This window comes from Zingiber officinale, chromosome 8B, assembly GCF_018446385.1.
Source record: "Zingiber officinale cultivar Zhangliang chromosome 8B, Zo_v1.1, whole genome shotgun sequence".
Classification (NCBI taxonomy): Eukaryota; Viridiplantae; Streptophyta; class Magnoliopsida; order Zingiberales; family Zingiberaceae; genus Zingiber; species Zingiber officinale.
The window spans coordinates 35,930,522-35,952,921 of NC_056001.1; the positions used below are offsets into that span (position 1 = coordinate 35,930,522).

Here is a 22,400-nt window from a genome sequence, read left to right on the forward strand (position 1 = left end):
ACAGAATCAAAATAATGCACTTAGATTTTGATTGTAACTTCTTATTTATCATATTTATAGCAAATAAAATATCATACAAAATAACTATATCGAGTAAAAATTCAGAACTTTTAATTGCGTTAACTATACTTTCAGTTTCACTCTTAGACTTTGCATCATCACAAATGCTATATAACTCTAATAAAGCACTTCGCACTTCACGAGCCTGAAATCTAATAGTTTGAACACTTTTAATACGACTTTCCCAACGTGTGTTAATTTGAAAAAGATTTAACAGTTAATCCTTTCACATTATCAAGTAAAACTTTCCATCCCTTAGGGAGAACTTGAAAACAATGTATATAAGCGTTGAACTACTCAAAAAAAAAAAACGGTTTTAACACAAGAATGTGTCATATCACTAAGAGTCAAATTAAGACCATGACAAGCACTTGACATGTATAATGTTCTTGGATTTATTTCAAGCAACCTCTTTTGAACTCCTTGGTATTTTTCTTTCATATTAGAATCATTATCGTAACCTTGACCTCTAATATTTTCAATATTAAGATCAAGTGATTTTAATACATTTTTTAATTCATTAAAAAGTCCAAAATCATATTTATCATTACCTTTTAGAAACTTTAAAACATACTCTTCTATTTTTACATTGCTAGATGACATATTAACATATCATGCTATGAAAGTCATTTGTTCTTGATGACTTATATCTATAGTGCAATCAAGAATTACTGAAAAGTATTTTACCTCATTAATTTTCTTAATGATAATACTTCTAACATTATCAGATAAAAGAGAAATCAACTCATTCTGAATTTTATGACCACGATAATGATGGTGAATTTCATAATTTTGAATGCGTCTAATATGATCTTGCATCACAACATCAAATTCAACAATCATTTCAATCAATCATAAAAAATTTTCATTACTTTCTTAATATAGTTTCTCATTAAATTTTCGAAAAATCAAACAACATTTAGAAAGATATTTTACAATTGCTAATATTCATGTAAGAACTTATCTCTAATTGTTTCATTTTTATTTAATCTCATTTTTAATTCCTTCCAAAAATTCATATTAGTTATATGTTCAATAAAATTTTCATATTCTTTAAGTCGTATATATATAAAATTTGGGCCCCTAAAACTTTGGGCCTTGGGCAATCGCCCAGGACCGCCCCACCTCTGGGCTGGGTCTGAGTACTAAGAGGGTGTGGCGGCAGGTGGAGATGGCGCAATGGATCCGGCAGCATGCGGAAGCAGAGCTCGGCCAGCTGGCGTGCGGCGCCGGGGACCACGCCACCAATCACGCCAACGCGGCCATGATTCAAGTAACGTACTGCGCGTGCAAGCAGCAGTACTTCATGGTGGCGTCGCCGGCGGTGACCGAAGTCGAAGAGGAGAACAAGTTCGTAGTTAAGCTTTTAATTATACGATAAAAGTAATTGGTTAGTGACTACTTATTTGATGCGTGTAAATATATATATATATATATAACACCTCAGTGCATTCTCATTTGGTTCTTAGATTTTTTATGTTTTTTACTTTTTCAAATTTTCTTTTGCCAAAATAAATAAATAAATATACAAGAAATGAAGAAAAAATCCTGATTAAGTAATTGATATCACCGTATAGTATACTGAATTATTATACCAGTATTTTATTGAATTATTTATCAAAATAATTATAGAATTATTGTACCTGTACTTAATCGTGTAATAATTGAAGACTTGAATTTTTAAAATAAAAAAATGGTAAACTTGAAAATGAAATGAAAATTTCCTTCTTTTTCTAATGGAAACTTGTCACCAACTAATTATTAATCTAATTTCAAATCATTAATCTAATTATTTCTTGTTCTCTTTCAACTTTTGCTTTTGTATCGTGCAATAAAACAGGTTGTTATATAATATTTTGTATTCGAACAAGTTATTACACAAATAACTAATACAAACAAAAACTGTATTTCCCTTTAGTTTTGTTAAAGATCAACGAGCCAATTATGAGTGACAAAGGTCAACCAACAGTTGACTTTGAATGAGGCCCGGTTGACTTTTTTAGGCTATAGGATGCATCCCAACGGGTTTGCTGCCTCCCCATCTCCTATCTCCATGAAAGGCTTAGAGCTGAGCTTGAGCTTAGGCAAGGGGCCGTCGAGGCCCTCCATTGAGTTTGGTTCTTCGACGGAAGAAGAGGAGGATGAAATAGCAGAGATGAAGGAGGAGCGGAGTTCCTCCGGCGGCGGTTTCCCAGCCAATTCAAGTCCATACAGCTCCGATTTTGATTTCAATATTCTCGGTATCAAAAGGTCGTTCTAAAACTGTTCGCGGTCGTAAATTTCGCAGACATCGGGATTTCCCTGCGGAGAGTTTTAGACATGAACCAGGTTCCTGCGGCGGACAGAACAGAGAAGGAGAAGTCGCCGGAGAAGAAGACGAAGAAGCTACGCCTCAGCGCGCAGCAGTCGGCGCAACTTGAACAAAGCTTCAATCTCCACAACACTCTCGGTTCGGTGAGGATGAACATAATCCAGCATCAAAATCACGAACAGAGCATCAAAATTCAATCTTTGCTGTGATCTGTTTCAGGAGGAGAGGGCGGCTCTGGCGAAGCAACTCAACCTTCGTCCTCGACAGGTGGAAGTCTGGTTCCAGAACAGAAGAGCCAGGTGATGCAAAAAAAAAAATGCTAATTTTCATCGTTTATTAAAGCTCGAAGAACAAGCAGGAGATTAAAGAATTTGATCGGTTGATTAATTAATGAATAGGACGAAGCTTAAGCAAGCGCAAATGGAGTGCAAGTACATGAAGCGGTGCTGCGAGACGCTTCGTGCAGAGAACCGCCGGCTCATCGTGGAGATCGCCGAGATCCGCGCTGGGAAACTCTCTCCTCGGTCTTTTCCCTTGGACACTCCCGTTTGCATCTCCTGTGATCGTGGAGCCGTTGCCGGCGGTGATGCTACTTCCGTCGCTCGCTGGTGCATAAGTAGGAGCACCGGCGACGGCCGCCGCCGCTGATCTATAAAGTTTATTGGCTATCGTCTTCGTCGTTGTTGGTTTGCCATTGTAAATACCGTAGAGGGCTTTCGTGCAAATATAATTTGTGTTTTTTTTTGGCATATTTTATGTTTTTTTTAAAGCATATTATTTTTTTTAATAAAAGATAACGAAAAGATAGTTAAAATGGATGAGTTTAATTATGCAAAACAATAAAAACTTCTATAAAATTAAAAAGACGCTCCCTCTGTATAATTCAATATAAGGAATAGGGATGACAATTTTCCCCGTGGATTTGAGACTCCGCGGGGAAAACTTGAAATAGGGATGGAGATCTCCGATTTTTCGGGGATGGGGTGGGTTTGGGGTGGATATGGGAATACTATTCCCATCCCCAAACCCGCCCCGAATATTATTATTATTAATATTAATAAATAATAATATGATTTTTTAAAAAAAATATTAATAATAGTATTAATATTAATATTAAATTTTTTGAAAATATTATTAATAATAATATTATTAATATTGATATTGATATTAATATTAATATTATCAATTGACTCAAATAAATCACAGACACTAGAATAGCTCATGCCAGGTCAGATTACATGTATTAATATTAATATTAATATTGATGATAATATTGGTATTAATACATGACAGTTAAACTTTCACCTCCATGGATTGCAATTGATGATACAGTGACTACCATTTTGGTGTTTCTGTGTCTGTGATTTGTTTGGGTTAATATTATATTGTTTCTGGTGTCTGTGGTTTGTTTGGGTCAATTTGGAAATGGGGCGGGGATGGGGAATCCCCGAACCCGTGGGTTCGGGTTCGGAGAATCCCCGAACCCGAAAAAATAAGAATGGGACGGGGATGGGAATGGCAAACCCGCCCCCGCCCCGCCCCATTGTCATCCCTAATAAGGAACCCTTCAAACCTTTTCTTTTAGTATATCTATAACTCATCTAGAGTGATAACTATTTGTTAGTTTGGGGATCGAATTCTCTGATTTCCTTATCCTGTCCTACTACTGGATCGAGATAAAAAGATTAGTGGGAGGCAATGGTCCCCATCTGTTAACAGATGAGGGCCCATTGCCCCCCCCCCACAAATGGAAAGATTAGTATATCCAATTATCTAGAGGATAACCATAGTTAGTTTGGGCCAATCAAATTCTATTTTGAATATAATAAAATTGACATCTATCTTATTTTTTACACTCGTTTAGAAAAAATATATTTTGAATTATTATTCTTATTTTCAAAAATATGACTATTCGCTTTAGAATGCAATCATCGAATTCGATATATTTAGTTTAGTGATAAATTAATTCTTAGATAATTCATAATTTCAAATTAAAATATAAATTGCACAGTACAATGTTGGATCTTATTTTGTCACCACTAGTGTCCTCAGAGCTATGACACTGTAATAAAATATTCAGATTATCTTTCAAATATCCATAGTTCAAATTTCAACTATCACATATTTACAGACTAACTGGGATTACCTTTTTTATCGAGAAAAAATTTCTTAGCTGTAAACAAGTTATAAACAGAGCTGATTTTTCTCCATAGACGTGCGGGTAATTACATTTCCCAACCATTGCTATAATATTACAATTATTTTGTCACGGCTAATGCGTGGGGCCGGCCGAATTCAAATTTGAAATTTCAAATATCAATGATATGAGCCGTTATTTCGGGAGCACAACAATTTACCCGTCTGGACACCATCGACGTAATTAGTTAGCAATGTGGGCCTCTTTGGTGTCCCACTCTTGCCTACGACTCGCGAAACGCACCCACTTGCGTCAGTGTACTTCTCTCTCGGATATCTACTCTTCGGATGCCCTCCGGTAACAGTTTGAATTGGTAAGTTAAAGTTTGATAGTCATCCATAATCGGACGGTGTTCGTGATTCGATCAATTGAAGATTACAATTTTTTCGATATTGGCACTTGGAAAGGATCCTTCCCCTTCCCGCTCCTTCACGATAAGAACGCGAGCCGAACTCGAAACGCTCCACTCTTCCCTTTCCGCCTCGAACTCCCTTTCTTCGCCGCCGTCTACGGTTCTCAATCGATCCCTCACCGGCGTTCAACATGGATATCGATTCCTTACCGATGAGGAAACATCACGCCAAGATCTACCAGGAATGGTTCTCCCTCGCGGATTCAGGTTCACCTCCGTTTGCGGATACTTTTTTTTTCCCCTTCACACCTCGCTCTATCCACGAATCATTTTGAGATTTCAATCATGTTTTTGAAAGACGGGGATGGACGCATCACGGGAAATGACGCCATCGCCTTCTTCGCCATGTCCAATTTGTCTCGCGCCGATCTTAAGCAGGTAGATCGGATTCAGTTGGCCGCTGCTGATGTTTTTTTAGTGGTTATTATATTTTTTTCTGATCATATTAATTGCAGTTACCGAATCTGTTAATAGTACTTTCAGGCTTCTGTTGCATATTATGTTTTCGAAGAATATTCCACTAAATTGAACTTAGGGAAAAAGTTGCCAACTGCTATGTTTAAATCCATAATGACATTTACTAACTTGAATTCGAGGAAAAATTGCTACCTGCTGTATCTGAATCTATAATGGCATTCTTCCTATATTGATCATTTGGATTTGATTATGGAGTTGAAGTCACGTGTTGTTTTTCTCGTGTTGAGATTTCTTCGATGTAGTTTATTATCTTCCCCTTTCTTGTTGACTATTGGTGAATCTATGTCTTGCATTTTTTTCTCTGTCTAAAGAGATCTAAGTTGCTAAGTGAGTCTCTCTATACGGCTTGGTATGAAGGTATGGGCCATTGCAGACTCTAAACGGCGAGGTTATCTGGGCTTCAAAGAGTTTGTTTCAGCAATGCAGGTCTTCTTTCTTCGTTAATCAGTTATATTTTCTCCGATCTAGCAGGGGTGTGACTTCTTTCATTAAGCTATGTCTGATCTTTTGATTTGAACAGCTTGTGGCGTTAGCACAAGCAGGCAGTGAGATTAACCAAAATACACTTTCTAATGCGGGTAATCTGTTAATCTAACGTCTGAAATCACAAATAGCAAACTTTCAATGCTTCTAAATCACACACCACTTTCTTTCTATCACCACTCTTGCAGATTTGGACAAATTGAATCCTCCACTTATGGAAGGCCTAGAAAATTTACTTTGTGTAAGTACCCTAAATTTTCATATTATTTTAAAACTTGAAATTGTTCAGATATCAACTTTTTTCTGCCAAGTTTAACTTTCTGGCATTTTTTTCTCTCAGAGAAATAAGGCTTCACCAGTGAAAAATGAACCTGAACCTGAGCCATCGGGTAAGGAACTTATTGTGTATGCTGTGCTGGAATTTCTAGCACCAACACAATGTAACATTGTTGGTCTCTTCTGTAGTGAATATTCAGACACAAAAACCAACATTGCAGTGGTTCGGCTCTAAATCAGCAAAAACGGTATTCTATCTCCTCATACATGTAGCTTTTGTATGTGCCTCATCTTGCTTGAGCACAATATTTTTCAATTGTTGTTTTCATGCGAATATTAAATACTTTAATTGCATATATCATTGGTATATCATATTTCAAATGGCTATTTCTCGACATCTATTGAATTATAAAGTCTATTTATTTCCCCCTTTTTATTCAGATTTATTCTTCTTTGTCTTTCTCTAGACGGATGATGTTTGGATTTTTTTTTTTCGAAGTTAACTTTTAATTCCCATAACATATGTGACAAACTCCGCCCATGATGACCAGTCATGGCCGGTCCCAAGCCCGGATAAAGGAGGAGGGTTGCGTTAGGTTACCAGCCAGCGTCAAACTATGGCAAAATTTCATGAATGAATCCATTAAACTATTGTGCTAATGCTAGGTTGTTCCCCGGAAGGAACGCGTTGCAGGGTCCGACTGTAACGTCTCGGCAAGGACCGCTACATCTCCAGAACTCGGGTGTAGTGATAAATATGCAAGAGTTCGCGTTACAGGGTCGACCGCTACATCTCCATGAGAACTTGGGTGTAGTGTTAAATAGGCAAGAGTTCTCACACCATAGGTTAGATAAGAACAAATATGATAGGAAAACTAATAATCTAAGATTTGGAACATGGAATATAGGAACTCTCACTGGTAAATCAATGGAGGTAGTAGATATGATGATTAGGAGAAAAATTAATATTTTATGTGTACAAGAGACAAAATGGACAGGTGAGAAGGCAAAGATGATAGAGAACTCGGGTTTTAAGTTATGGTATACTGGAAAGAGTAAAACGAGAAATGGAGTGGGTATTATTGTAGATAGTTTGTTAAAGGATAAAGTTGTAGGAGTAGTTAGAAAAGGGGATAGAATTATAACTCTTAAGATAATAGTGGCAGAAACTATGAACATAATTACCGTATATGCACCACAAGTAGGATTAGATGAAGCTACCAAATTAAGGTTTTGGGAGGACTTAGATGAAATATTACAAAATATTCCACCAAATGAAAGGATTTTAATAGGAGGTGATCTAAATGGCCATGTCGGAGTGAAAAATGAGGAATATGAGAGAGTACATGGGAGTTATGGGTTTGGAACGAGAAATGAGGAAGGGAAAACTATATTAGATTTTGCGATAGCATATGACCTTATATTAGCTAATACATTTTTTAAGAAAAGAGAAGAACACTTAGTCACATTCAAAAGTGGGAATAATAAATCGCAAATTGACTTTCTTATGGTTAGGAAGAAGGATAGAAAGATTTGTAAAGATTGCAAAGTCATCCCTGGAGAAAACTTAACTACCCAACATAGGGTAGTAGTGTTGGATATACGCCTCAAACATAGTATCAATAGAAAGAAATATATACAATTCCTAGAATTAAGTGGTGGAAGTTAAAGGATGGGAAGCAACATATATTTAAAGAGAAGGTAGAACAAGCATTAGGTGAAATATACGATGACTCTAATACAACATGGGATAAGATGGTATCAAAGTTGAAAATAGTAGCTAAGAGTGTACTCGGTGAGTCAAAGGGACATGCACCACTAAGTAAAGAATCTTGGTGGTGGAATGAGAAAGTACAAGAGAAAGTGAAGGAAAAACGAATAGCTTATAAGGAATTATATATTTGTAAGAACGAGGAAAATTTAAAAAAATATACAATAGCCAAGAAAGAAGCTAAGAAAGTAGTGAGTGAAGCAAAAAATGAAACTTTTGAACGGTTATATCAAAAATTGGATACAAAAGAAGGGGAAAGAGATATTTATAGAATAGCTAAAGTGAGAGAAAGGAAAACAAGAGATCTTAGCCAAATAAAATGTATTAAAGATGAATGTAATAGGGTATTAGTAAATGATGGAGAAATAAAAGAGCGGTGGAAGAGGTATTTTCATCAACTTTTTAATGAAGGTTTAGGTGACCAACTTAACTTAGGTAATTTAATTAGGTCAAATGAGCATAGAAATTTTAATTTTTATCGTAGAATTCAAACTTCAGAAGTAAAACAAACTTTAAATGAGATGCACAATGGAAAAGCCGTTGGACCAGATGATATTCCAATAGAGGTATGGAAGTGCTTAGGGAAACAAGGTATTGAATGGCTTACAAAATTATTTAACATGATATTGAAAACGAAAAAAATGCCTGATCAATGGAGGATAAGTACTCTAGTTCCCTTATATAAGAATAAGGGAGACGTACAAAATTGTGCAAACTATAGGGGTATTAAACTAATGAGTCATACTATGAAACTTTGGGAAAAAGTAATAGAAAAAAGATTAAGGAAGGAGACCATAGTGACAGAAAATCAATTTGGGTTCATGCCTGGAAGGTCGACAATAGAAGCTATACATCTTCTTAGACAATTAATTGAAAAATATCGAGAGCAAAAACAAGATCTACACATGGTATTCATTGACTTAGAAAAAGCGTATGATAGAGTCCCAAGAGAAATTATATGGTGAATTTTAGAAAAGAGAGGTGTTAGCGTAACATATATGAACTAATTAAGGATATGATGAGGATGTAACGACAGAGTAAAGACTTCAGACGGAATAACTGAAGCATTTCCAATAAAGATAGGGTTACATCAAGGATCGACTCTAAGTCCCTATCTTTTACATTAATTATGGACGAACTCACTGCACACATTCAAGATACAGTACGTGGTGCATGTTGTTTGCAGATGATATTATTTTGGTAGATGAGACACGTGAAGGAGTAAATGCTAAGCTAGAATCTTGGAGGGAAACACTAGAAGGGAAAGGTTTTAAGCTTAGTAGATTAAAGACAGAATATATGGAATTTAAGTTTAGCAATATTAGAAGTAATGAAACAATTGTTAAGATAGGAGAGGACGAGTTGCCCGGAACCGAGAGATTTAAATATTTAGGATCATTTTTACAAAATGATGGAGGGATTGAGAGAGATGTCTTACATAGAATACAAGCAGGATGAGTGAAATGGAGGGGAGCGTCGGGTGTTTTATGTGACCGTAAAGTACCTCTTAAACTTAAAGGTAAGTTCTATAAAATCGCAGTTAGACCTGCTATGTTATATGGAGCTGAATGTTGGGCTATGACTCGAGCACATGAGCAGAAGATGAGAGTTGCAGAGATGAGGATGTTAAGGTGGATGTGTGGACATACGAGGATGGACAAAATAAGAAATGAGAGCATTAGAGAGAAAGTAGGAGTTGCATCTATTGAGGAAAAACTCAGAGAGACACGTTTAAGATGGTACGGACATGTACTTAGACGACCAATAAATGCTCCAGTTAGGCGATGTGAAACTATGATAAACATGCATATAAAACGAGGAAAAGGAAGACCAAAAAAGACTTGGTTAGCAACAATAAAACAAGATAAAATTTATTTAAATATAGATGATGATATAATAGGAGATAGAGCTCAATGGCGTAAAAGGATTCATACAGCCGACCCCACTTAGTGGGAAAAGGCTTGGTTGTTGTTGTTGTTGTTGTATATGTGACAAACAAGTGTAAGAGTTCTTCAAGAGATTAATCATGAAAAACACTTATGAAATTGAACCTAAATGATTGATAATACCTATGAGACCATAACAACTTTATTATTTTATTTTATTTTTCAATTGTTTGTCTAAAAATATTTTCAAGCCTTTCTTTTAAACTAAATTCTAGCATGCATTTTTAGGACCTTCATTATTTCATACCACTTCAGTCTGTCTACTTGGTTCCCTTTCAATATCTTATAACATTTATAGCAAATAAGCTTTGGCATAAGATTTGCCTACCTACCCCTTGGCTACACTAAGCATTGTTTAGATTTAGATCTGTGAGCATGCAGAGGTTGGTGTAATTTCATTGGTTTCATATATGATTAATTCAAAATTTGCTTGATTGGTTGAGCTTTCTGTGTTTCATTTCCTTCTGTCTAAGTTCATCAATTTTGTATTATTTGTTTGGCAATTTTCTAATAAGAATGAATCTTTATATACGTAAATAGTTTCCTTTTTTAAATTAAGCAATTTTTTTTTTGATTTAATTTCCCATGTTACTACTAATTATTTTCTTTCTGTTAACTATTCTAAAAGTATATATTTCCCTTTGAATCAGTTGTTACCATTGAGCTCAGTTACTTCAATTGTTGATGGATTGAAGAGGCTATACCTCGAAAAGCTGAAACCTCTTGAAGTTACCTATCGTTTCAATGATTTTGCCTGTCCTTTGTTGGTATGTTTGCGCTCTACTCTATCATTCTCCACTTTTTACTTGTTCTTATCAGGCCTTCATTAATACTGTGAAATAATAAATGTATTAACGTGTCAGCCTTTTCTTTGAATGTATTCCACTTAATTCTGATTCCAAATACACACTGACTGTCTTGCAGACAAACAGTGATTTTGATGCTAAGCCCATGATCATGCTCCTGGGCCAATATTCCACTGGAAAAACAACATTCATTAAACATTTACTGAAGTCAAGTTATCCAGGTCCTTATATGTCACTATGGCTGATGTTTTCTTTATTTGTCAGATTTTTCAAACTAAGCAAAACTTCCATTATATTTTTGGCACTTTTTCTTTCAGGTGCTCATATCGGTCCAGAACCAACCACTGACCGTTTTGTTGTGATAATGGTATGCAATATCTTTCCTTTTACTACTGATGATCTTGGATTCTTTTCTTTTCTTTATTTCAAGCAAACTAGCTATGTGGGAGGTTAATCTTTTTCTTCACGAGAGGACTTTGTATAAGTAAAATCCTTGTTGTGTCTCTTTTTCGCTTCAAAATGTGCAAACCATTAGATGGCCTAACATAGAAATGGGTATGTTATTTTAGTTGATAATGTGTCAAATACTTTTATTTATTTTCTCTAGTCTTTTAGTCTCCATGGTTCATTCCATCTCCAAGGGGAATGCTATAGTTGATCCAATCAGAGGCATTGGCACAATCGTTCAAGTACAAATTTATTGTGTATCCTAGCGATAAGGATGGTTAACACTTATTTTTTTTTTTTACATTCTTTAAGAGTAAGGGATCTGCTTCCTTGACTTATTTTCTTTTACTAAATATGAGCTTGGCTTATTTTCTTTTTTCTTTATTTTGAGCAAACCAGCTATGCAGAGGGTTGATATTTTTCTTAACTAGATGATGAATTTTGGAGCTTCAAGACGTGGAAACATTGTTTTCACATTAAGCATTGTTTTGAAGCTTCACTAGAAGATAATTTCCTTTTTTGTTGGCCGTGTCTCTCTCCACTCTTGTCATCATCATGGAGCATTGTTTCTTTCTGCTAGTTCGCCAAATTCGATATTGGAGCTTATTCATTTTCTACTCCTCTTCATTATGTACCGTGTAGTTATTTAAGTACTTTTGGTTTTTCAGTCCGGACCTGATGAAAGGACTGTTCCTGGGAATACTATTGCTGTACAAGCGGATATGCCTTTCAATGGTCTTACAACGTTTGGATCTGCATTTTTATCAAAGTTTGAGTGCTCACAAATGCCAAATTCGGTATATTCTCATTTTTTTTTAATGTTTGTAATGAAAAATTTTACATGGTGATTAAATGCGCTTTGAAGCTGCTGGAACACTTAGCGTTTGTCGATACTCCTGGCGTACTTTCTGGAGAAAAACAACGAACTCAACGCAGTTATGACTTCACCGGTGTTACTTCATGGTTCGCATCGAAATGTGATCTTATTCTTCTTTTGTTCGATCCACATAAGCTCGACATCAGTGATGAGTTCAAACGTGTTATTGCCTCTCTTCGTGGCCATGACGACAAAATACGTGTGGTCCTGAATAAAGCGGACCAAGTTGACACTCAACAGGTGAACCAGTTTCAATTTCTTTGAATTCGCAAACGATATACTCATATCACACATGTTTCATCCTCGCAGCTTATGAGAGTTTATGGTGCATTGATGTGGTCACTCGGAAAAGTTCTAAATACTCCTGAAGTAATGCGTGTATACATCGGGTATGCCATCCTTTTCATTACACCTTCAAGATTCTGATACAATATCGGTTTAATGAGGCCAGAATCTGTAAAATTGTACTTTGATAAATAAACGAGTACATAAGTTGTTGAATATGTTTAAACAGTTCGTTCAATGACAAACCCATAAACGAGGCAGCGGTTGGTCCACTTGGGAAGGAGCTGTTTGAAAAAGAACAGGATGATCTCCTTTCTGATTTGAAAGATATTCCTAAGAAGGCTTGTGATCGCAAGGTAATTCAATCAAATTTCATATCTCCTTTTATATCGCACTTTATCGTCTAATTTCTTTCAGACATTTTCATTGATTGCAGATCAATGAATTCGTTAAGAGAGCTAGAGCAGCAAAAATTCATGCTTATGTCATTAGTCACCTTAAAAATGAGATGCCAGCGATGCTAGGCAAGGCAAAGGCTCAACAGAAACTCATTGATAATCTTGAGGACCAGTTTGCTAAGGTATTTTTTCCCCATTACATTTAATTTAAAAATTGTTTCCTAGTGCCTTTTGCAAGATTATACCAAAAAAAAAAATCAAGTACGAGCCCAAAATGTAATATTTCGTGTATCTTTGCAATTCATACCCACACTCGAAGGTTCAAATTTTAGGAATGATTTAATCCAAAACTCCACTTCAGGTCAATTTAGCTATTTATCAAAGTACTAGTTCAATGAAAAACTCACATGTTGCTCGGATACCGAAAACTTCTCTATAAGGAAATGGGCTCTTTTAGTCTCCAGCCGCATCCAAATTGAACCCAAAGCGTCTTCTAGGTCTCTGGAATGCAACTTTATTGAAAAACTCACAAGTTAGCCATATCATCCTTAGAAAATCATATTTCAAAATTTCTAAAATAGAATTAATTTAACACTTTCCATCATAATTGAATTAAATATAATTTATTTGGCACCTAATTGAGGCTATTATTCCCAATATTTGGCTGGCCTAGTACATTACTTCTGAAAACAATAATTGACAAGGTTGCTTTCTAATTTATGTCAAATTGATTGTTAAGATGTCCAAACTATGCTTACATTACGTCAGCTGCTTGGAACAGGTTCAGAGGGAGTATCATCTCCCAGCTGGGGATTTCCCCGACGTGGAGCACTTTAAAGAAGTTTTGAGCGGCTACAGTATCGATAAGTTTGAGAAGCTGAAACCCAAAATGGTGCAGGCTGTGGACGATATGCTTGCTCATGACATCCCCCAATTGCTCAAAACTTTCAGGAACCCATACGAACGCTGAGAGCAGGTATCGCATCGAGAGCAGTTTATAATTACCAATGATTTCTATTATTTTTGAAACAGGGGCCAATGCTCAGATTCCACCATGTCCCACTGCGCCATGCTATTATTAAATTCGAACTTGTAACTATTAGGTTGAGATGTAGTGCTTTGGATTCATATTCTGTGATATATAATCTTCGATCATTTTTTTTTAAAATTAAAAGTAAATGTGTTAAATGTGGCAAAGCAAATGCTTTTAGTTGCTTCCTTTGAGTTGCATCAACAGGGGTTCGTATTTCAATAATACTTTGGTTGAGCAAATACATCCAAGTCCGTTCTCATCCAGTGTACTAAAATTGATACAAATATTATTGATCAAGTTGTTTATCGGCACATTCAACAAAAGTTTTAAGAAAAGAGATTGACAAATGTACTACTGAAGCGTCGAACTCTTCAGTATAGGCAAATAGATTGAAAATGTATTACTAATCAACTTCTGTTATGTTGGTTCTACTGATGCAATCAGCCTTCAAAATTTTGATGCTCGATAATATACTTATGTTTGGTTAATTTGATCCAGGATTGATTTAAATAATATTTGATATTTGGAAGAGGAAAATTTAATCAGGACTAAATGACTAATAAAAATAAGTCTTAATTGGATGTTAGGTAAATGAGAAGTCTACTGAGTGATTAGTCTTAACTCGAGTTTAGGTAAGGAAAAGTCTTAGTGAGTAAAGTTAGGTGATGGAAGTCCTTGTTAGTGAAGTTAAATAGTGAAAATTCTAGTGAATAAAGGTAGGTAATGGAAAGTTCTAATAAGAGAAGTTAGACAGTGGAAAACCATAAGGGAGATAACCCTATGTAATGAGAAGTCTTAGAGGAGTGAACTCCAAATAAAAGATAAGTCTAATATGGTAGGTAGACTTACGGGATTAGACTTAAGTTGTTTGTTTGTATTTTTTATGGTTGTTTTGTAGGAATTTGGAGTTGGAAGTAAAACAGAAAACACACAAAGATAAATGAGTGAGTTGTACTTGACTCGGGTCGAACTAGACTTAAACCAGTTCAGTAGACCGAACCAATGGTTCAATAGAGCAATTGAGTTCAGTTCTAAATTATTGAATTGTCAGAAATGTTGATATAGAAGCCGATATGGAAAAAGATTAGGTTAAGCCTGATGATTTGGCTGAGAATAAAGATAAGGCTCATGCGACTGGGGGGAGCGCTAGGAGGAGTGTGTGACACTTAGGAGCTTCAGGATCAATCGACAACGATCTGTTTGATTTTCTTGTATTTATAATACTATACGTTTGAATTTAATTTCCATTTGTGTTTATGTACAAATTGTAAGGCGTTTCTCTGTCTCCTTAAAATTTTGGAAAAGAGACTACTAGTAGATGGACGCTTCCCATGATTAGGTCTTGGACATACTTACCCCGTGAGGGTCGAGAACCAAGTAAATCCATAAGTCTTTTTGCTTTGTTATTTTATATTTTCGTTGTGCACTAACTCTGGTATAAAGACGAATGAACGACGAAACGTGAAAAGAAACCTAGTGATATATATTTACCCTCCTACATTGACGCACACCGATCTTACATATTCCTACAAGTGCAATACACTTTTGTACTTTTAGAGAGTACTTGTGTAAGTGTAACCTAGTTATAATTTTTGAATATTCTATAAAGATATCATCTAAACTCACAAAGCATCTAGTCTGGATCATGACTCTGATATTATTTGTTGGGACCGAAATAATTCACGTCTTTACAATGATATGATATTATTCATTTTGGATTTAAATCCTTATAATTTTATTTTTGGACTATATTCAAAGGTCTCATATCCATAGAGATATTTTCATCCCTTTTAAATTCATAATGTTTTTCATATCTTTTTCATGTTAAATTTTGATTACATTACCCTTGGTGTAAAGAAACTTCTTTGACGTTTAGTACTGGAAACGTAGCATTTGATTTGACCTCCATTTCGGTCTCTTTCCATTCATGTTTTGCAGATAATATTTCTCCATCCCACAGATTACAGGTTGTTCCTCCATCCGTTTTCATTCTTTATAGGAGATTTGCATTGAACAGCTTGTGCGCAGGCCATTCACTTGTTTATTATTAGAAAAAAAAACAGAAGAAAGGCTTGGAGAAGCTAGCATATTTTCAAGTTCTGTACTAAAGACAGTTCTCATTCTCACTTCTCATCTTATAAGTCAGTATTCCACATTTAATTTGCTTAGTCCCACATACTTTTAATTTGCTAACATATGGCGCTTTAGTTTCACACCTTTGTGCCACTTAGGCTGAATTTTTAGTTCCAAACTAATCGAATTCACATTTAGCGTAAAGTTGATGTCCTTTTCCTTATTATAATGTTGAACCTTGGAAAACCCTTTTAGATGGGATACCATAAAACATACGCAATTAGTGTGCAACTACATATACGATAGCGATTACAAACTAATGAATTAGCTTTTAATATGAAAGAAAGAATGATAACATATCCTCCTATTCTCACAATCTTCTCGTTGACCATCACCTTCCATCAGAAATTTTAATATCAATGCTTTGAGTTAGCACAATTTACTCTCCTTCAACTAGCTTTTAGTTTGTACTGATATGGAGCCATAGTTGAACTGGAAGGGAAAGCTTCAAGAGCTGTCTTAAATGCGGCGATGGCGACCTATAGCAATGGGTGTTGCTGTGCTGTAGATTAGCATGTGCTTAGTGAAGGCAAAGGTAAAAAAGTGAAACTAATTATTGTGTTTGTGAGGTTGGTTTCCTCATTGATGGACCGCATCTACTTCACCATCACGTACATAATTTATTGCAGGACACAATGAGTGTTGCTTTCGTGACGGGTTATTGTGGTAACTCTCTTTTCATCCATGTCAGAGCTAGACATAGACAGCCATGGAAAACCTATACATTGCTTGGAAGTCCAAGTCAGATCTACCTTGCTCCACTATTTGGGTACATTTTCTTTGTCATAAATGTTTTCTTGTGTCTTGATCTTGCATTGAATTGTTTGTTGTAAATATAAACGATAGTTCTTCCAACAAAGGTTTCAAATCGTGTTATATTATTTGATGCGCGATGTCGGTAATAAATTATAGTTAAAGAAGGAGGTGAAACATATGTAGAAGGTATTATTTGTATTGAGTATGACTTTAAATCTTATACCATGTTGAATAAAACAAAACGGTTGAAACATAATGATCCCGTCCGGAAGCTGAGTCGGATGGAGGCGTGCCTTGGTGTACTGGAAGTTGACGGAAAGTCGCAGCGGCGTCAGATCTACCTGACACCCTCCAGAAAGGTTCGCACGGACGGCTGACGAAGGAGGATGATCAGGACGATGACAATGCGGCTCTGTGCACACTCAGACGAGCCCACGAGTCGTTAGAGATCAGAAACCAGGAAAAAAGTCCCCGGGTCAGGCCCTCCGATACTCAAGTCAAGTACTTTTTCCCCAGAAAGCACAGAGAAAGGACGAAAAGTAAAGACTAGTAAGAAATGACGACTGAGCGTACCTGCATAAGGGACAAAACATCCCTTTTTATACTGCAACGGATGTTTCTGGAACCTGGCGGGTGTCAGGGAATGTCGATTGTCAGGCCTTGTCTGGCGGTGATTGACATGTGGCACTTCCTCATAGGTCGACGGTAAAACCAAAGGCGTAGGGAGCCCCGATTGTTAGAATATTCCCCGACACACTGATTATTCTCTGACATTCTCTGATAGGCAGCTACAATTCCTTGGCTTGTTTGTCCTGCTGTACCCGGACGCCGAGCCTGCCTTCCGAGATCTGTACTCCGACTTACTTTTGTATGCTGTTATCCGTGGCTCGTCTATCTAGACCTATAGGTTAGGCTTGTATCCTGACCTGCCTCTGTTGTTATCCATGGCCTGTACATTCCGACCTGTATGCTAGAGTTGTATCCCAACCTGCCTTTGTTGTTATCCAGGGTTTGTACGTCCCGACCTGTACTCCAGGTTTGTTTTCCGACCTGTATACATTAACCGTTATCCATGGCTCGTACATCTCGATCTGTACTCCAGGTCTGTTTCCCGACCTGTATTCGTTTACTGTTATCCTTGGCCTGTACGTCCCGACCTGTACGCTAAGGTTGTATCCCGACCTGTATTCGTTTACTGTTATCCGTGGTTTGTACGTTCCGACCTGTACGCCAGGTCTGTTTCCCGACCGGCCTCTGTTGTCATCCAGGGCTTGTGTGTTCCGACCTGTACGCTAGAGTTGTGTCCCGACCTGCCCTTGTTGTTATCCAGGGCTTGTGCGTTCCGACCTGTACGCTAGAGCTGTGTCCCGACCTGCCCCTGTTGTTATTCAGGGCTTGTACGTCCCGACCTGTACTCCAGGTCTGTTTCCTGACCTGTATATGTTAACCGTTATCCATGGCTTGTACATTCCGACCTGCCCGACCGGTCTGTTTCTTGACCTGCTTTCGTCTGGCTAGTACTTTCCCGACCTGTGTAGGCCAGGTTTGTATCCTGACCTTCTATTTCGCTCGAAGTCTTTCCTTCTGCGCCTTTATTTGGCCTGTGGGCCCACTCCTCAGCTATACCCGGCCTGGGGGTCCATCCTTTAACTATAGTCGGTCTGTGGGTTCAGTTCTTAGCTATACCTGGCCCGTGGGCCTACTTCCTGATCGCTATCGAGGCTAGTTATTGTCCGACTTGCCTCATCAACTGAGACTTTGACCTTGGTCACGCCCCTGGTCACGCAAACTTGACTTCGGACATCCACGTAAGCTTGACTTCTGACCGACCACGGAGGCTGGACTTCTGACCTCCCTGACTTCCACGTCAGCTAGACTTTTGACCCTCCTGACCTCCATGTCAGCTTAACTTTTGACCGGCCACGAAGGCCGGACTTCTGACCTCCCTGACCTCCACATCAGCTTGACTTCCGATCATCTCATGGTCTTGACTCCTAGCCACATCATTTCACTGACCCCACGAACCTGCGCCGTATCACATAACATTCCGATAATTAGTTAAAATTCGATACCACTCAGTATAAATAATATTTCTTTCTTAGGTTTTATCTCCTTCCTTCAACCTCTAACATCATTATAGTTTTTCTATCGAAGACCGAAACTATGATATGGTTGAACTTTTGTGTTAAGTGGTATCGATTTCGATGATTTACACTGATATAGTGCATAATGATGGGGGTCCGATAAAGTTGGACAGTCAGAAGTCAAGGGGATGTGACAGTCAGAAATAAAAGAGACGTGACAATCAGAAGTCAAAGGGACGGAGTATTCAACAGGTATGGAAAAAGGAAATAAGATTGGGTGACAACGTCAGCAACCTGATTCCCGATCGAGCTCTCACAGACCATAACTCCAGATCTGAGACACCTGGGTAGACAGTTGGGGTGATACATGACCTGAATTTGACCGGTGGGGCTCCCACGGCCTGGTTGTAGTTGTACTTAGGCCTACTGCTCTCAGTAAGCTAAACTCCCGGTCATCTCTTGGACGATCTCTCCACGGCTCCCGACCCTCTGGGGTTTAGGCCAAGTGTTATACCTGAACTGAGCATCTCGAGCTGCCCTATTCATGCACGGTCGGGACAGAAGGCGCTACATGACAACAAGGTCAGAGAATTGTAACCATCTGTCAGAGAATAATTGTTAAGTGTCAGAGAATATTCCAATGGTCTGCAGTCATCTAGGAATAAAACCTTTCTTCAGTCTACAGGAGGATGGCACGTGTCCTCTATCACCCGATAAGTCCTGACACCCGACATTTTCTGACATTAGTCAGGCTCCAGAAGGTACACATTGTCATATAAAAAGGGAGGTCCTCTCCCTCACGTAGAGACGCTCTCTCGCACATTCGCACTTGTCTTCTACTTTTTTTTTCTCCTTCGTACACTATTTTTCTGGGGAAAAGTACTTGACTTGAGCGTCGAAGGGTCTTCTCCAGGGACTTTTTCCTTGGTTTCTAGCCTCTAACGCCCGTGTACTTGTCTGAGTGTGTGCAGAGCTCAGCCACCGTCGGCTCAATTATTGTCGTCCATCAGCGCCACGTGGGAGTCCATTTTCGGAAGCACATACGAGAAAGTTTTAGTCGCCTCTCCGTCAACGACAGTAACAGCTCACCTGACCTTCATCTTACTCAGATTCCGAACATAATCGTACACAATATAAGATTTCAAACCTTGTTTCTAACATCCATAGGCTTCTAGCTTGATCATATATCGGTTGTGCATTTATGTGATTTCGATAACTAAATTATACTTAAACAAAGCCAAATTCATACTCAGTTCGCCATTTCGACTTGGTCCTTCAACTGCTTTATATACTTAAAAAAAAAACAGAATTAATATTCAGCTACATATGGTTTGACTAAAACTATATTTTATAGAATATTTTAAGCTCCTTTTTTTGGTTTCTTGCTAACAAATAATTGTATCCTTCCATGGATGCATGCTTTTTCATTTTTCACTATCTAATTTGAGCTCATCGAACAAGACAAACCTTCAATTCCTTTAGCAACCTAAGTTGCTTTCTTCTCTATTCTCTCTCTCACTGTATATATATATATGTATATATATATAAAAGAGGGCGAACAATGGGCATGTGGGTTGTCCCTCTCATGTCAACTAGTTCATCACACTCATTTCTGTAGGGTAGGCCCATATTGGATGAGGAAGGAAGACCTCTTACAGACTTTATGTCACTGGCTGGAAGGACTGCTGCATGCATGGATTGCTGGTCAAAGCGTGTTGCATCTATCATGGTACAACGGAGTAAATGACAGGGCAGAGGAAAACCTTGTAGCCGAGGCATGCCAAGACTCGGTCCTCGATTATCTTTGAATGTCTCGAGAATTCGAGGTGGATAATTATTTCAGCAAAGATAACTTTTAGGAAACTGGGTGACACTTGCTAGTAGTCTCTGATGAAGATAAGCAACACTGGAAATTGCTCTTGTTTGATGTTTATGGCCAGTCAATGAGTTTTATAATAATCAAATTAAAGGATTTTAGAGGAGGTACTGTGAGAGAAAAAATGAGCAGGCAATTGAAGATTTAGCTGCAAAGACTCGATCTGTTCTTGAAAGCTACTAAATTTAAGCATATAAACAAACCAGAAGTTACAATCCCAGGACGATGCAAGCGCCTAACTGCTGCATTTTATTTGTCTGTTTCTTACAGATTCGATTGGAGGCAGGAGCAGGCTAATGGCTAGTTCAGTGCAGGGAAGACTCGCAGTGAAAAAAGGTTACTGGGTACGGTTCTAGAACGCCGGCGACGAGGTGGAAGAAGAGGAAGAGTTGACGGAGTTGAGAATGGTGTTCCAGTAGTTCTTGTTCATTTCTACTTCCTCTTCTTCCTCCTCTCGCAGGCAGTCATTGTTTCCGTAAGAATCGCCGCCACCGTAGTCGGAATTCTTGTCTCCCAGCAGCATCCCGGTGAAGCCGCCGCCAGCTTGCAGTTGACCCCATCCGCAGGCCTCTCCATCTCCTAGCCACGGCGCCTCCCCGCCGACGACAGCGTCGTAGATGCCCAAGCCCGCAAAGTTATCCATCCTGTCGGCTCCTTGGTAGCCGAGCCCTCCGGCGGCCGCCGCCGCCGCCAGAAGCCGGTTCTCCGCGAAGCTCAACGTGGAGGTGGGCGACTCAAGATCCGACCTTTGGCCTTGCCCCGGCGGCTTCCCTTCCCACGCCCCTCGCCAAGCCCGGAACACGCCGACGAAGCCCGGCGGAGAAGCGGAGGATGAGGGAGGCGACCCCATGGCCGCCGCAGTCCGAATCCTCGACTCTCGCACGAGGCGCGCCTCGGCCTCCAGTCGCGCGCTCTCCCACTGCGCCATGTGGCTGAGGTTGGCGGCGCTCCGGGAGCGTCCGGCGTCGGCGGCGGGGCCGAGGGCGTCGCTCTTCGCCTTGTGCGTGCACGGGTCGATGCCCATCTTCGCCAGCCGCTTCTTCAGGTGCGTGTTCCAGTAGTTCTTGATCTCATTGTCCGTTCTCTTCGGCAAGTGCGTCGCGATCGCCGACCACCTGAAACAAAGAAACCTCCGAACCATCAACCACATCATGCTCACGCAGAGAAAAACAATGCAGCATTCGAGGAGCAGATTGAACCTGTTCCCGAGCAGGGCATGCAGTTGGACGATGGTCTGCTCCTCCTGCACACTAAACTCCCCTCTCTTGATGTCCGGCCTCAGGTAGTTGGTCCACCTCAACCTGCAACTCTTCCCACACCGCTGCAGCCCTGCAAAAGCACCACCACAATTCACACTTCATCGTCCTTTTTACCCTTCTCAAGCGCAATTCAGGTAGCGGCGGCAGAGGAAGCTCACCGGCTTTCGCCGGCAAAGCTCTCCAGCTCCCATGGCCGTGCTTCTCGACGTAGGCCAGCAGCTTCTGGTCTTCCTCCGGCGTCCACGGCCCCTTCTTCAGCCCCACCTTCTCGCAGCACGGCGATCGACCCATCACAATTCACACACCCCGACCTCACAGGAACAATCTGCTTATATCTTAAGCTCTCATGCCCGTCGACCAGTCTATCTCATAGTGTTATACGCAAAAGTCAAAAAAGGATAAATCCAGCTAGTGCTGGGTGACCAAATCCGATCTCATAGATTTTTCTATCGGCTATTAGAATATATATCAAAAGTGCTGATGGTAAATAATTTAAAAGTCTAATATTCTTTA

The 22,400-nt window shown here is 38.9% G+C and overlaps 3 protein-coding genes across 3 annotated transcripts; 2 read left to right on the forward strand and 1 right to left on the reverse strand.

Moving 5' to 3' along the window:
* Positions 1-1,231: 1,231 nt before the first annotated feature.
* LOC122013676 (homeobox-leucine zipper protein HOX17-like) lies at positions 1,232-3,019 on the forward strand. The gene is made up of 5 exons (XM_042569913.1): positions 1,232-1,410; positions 2,071-2,264; positions 2,348-2,514; positions 2,591-2,670; positions 2,770-3,019. The coding sequence occupies exons 1-5, from the start codon at positions 1,232-1,234 to the stop codon at positions 3,017-3,019; spliced, it is 870 nt and encodes a 289-aa protein (XP_042425847.1).
* Positions 3,020-5,023: 2,004 nt separating this feature from the next.
* LOC122014234 (EH domain-containing protein 1-like) lies at positions 5,024-13,920 on the forward strand. The gene is made up of 16 exons (XM_042570407.1): positions 5,024-5,187; positions 5,279-5,358; positions 5,815-5,883; positions 5,978-6,035; positions 6,129-6,181; positions 6,281-6,329; positions 6,406-6,464; positions 10,584-10,700; positions 10,858-10,960; positions 11,057-11,106; positions 11,855-11,983; positions 12,052-12,303; positions 12,373-12,452; positions 12,578-12,704; positions 12,785-12,928; positions 13,528-13,920. The coding sequence occupies exons 1-16, from the start codon at positions 5,112-5,114 to the stop codon at positions 13,714-13,716; spliced, it is 1,635 nt and encodes a 544-aa protein (XP_042426341.1). The 5' UTR covers positions 5,024-5,111; the 3' UTR covers positions 13,717-13,920.
* A 6,872-nt stretch (positions 13,921-20,792) lies between these two features.
* LOC122015022 (transcription factor MYB106-like) lies at positions 20,793-22,321 on the reverse strand. Its single transcript, XM_042571656.1, has 3 exons — positions 22,046-22,321; positions 21,828-21,957; positions 20,793-21,743 (listed from the first exon to the last, which is right to left on the reverse strand). Exons 1-3 carry the CDS (start codon positions 22,176-22,178, stop codon positions 20,981-20,983), a joined length of 1,026 nt encoding a protein of 341 aa, XP_042427590.1. The 5' UTR covers positions 22,179-22,321; the 3' UTR covers positions 20,793-20,980.
* Positions 22,322-22,400: the final 79 nt, after the last annotated feature.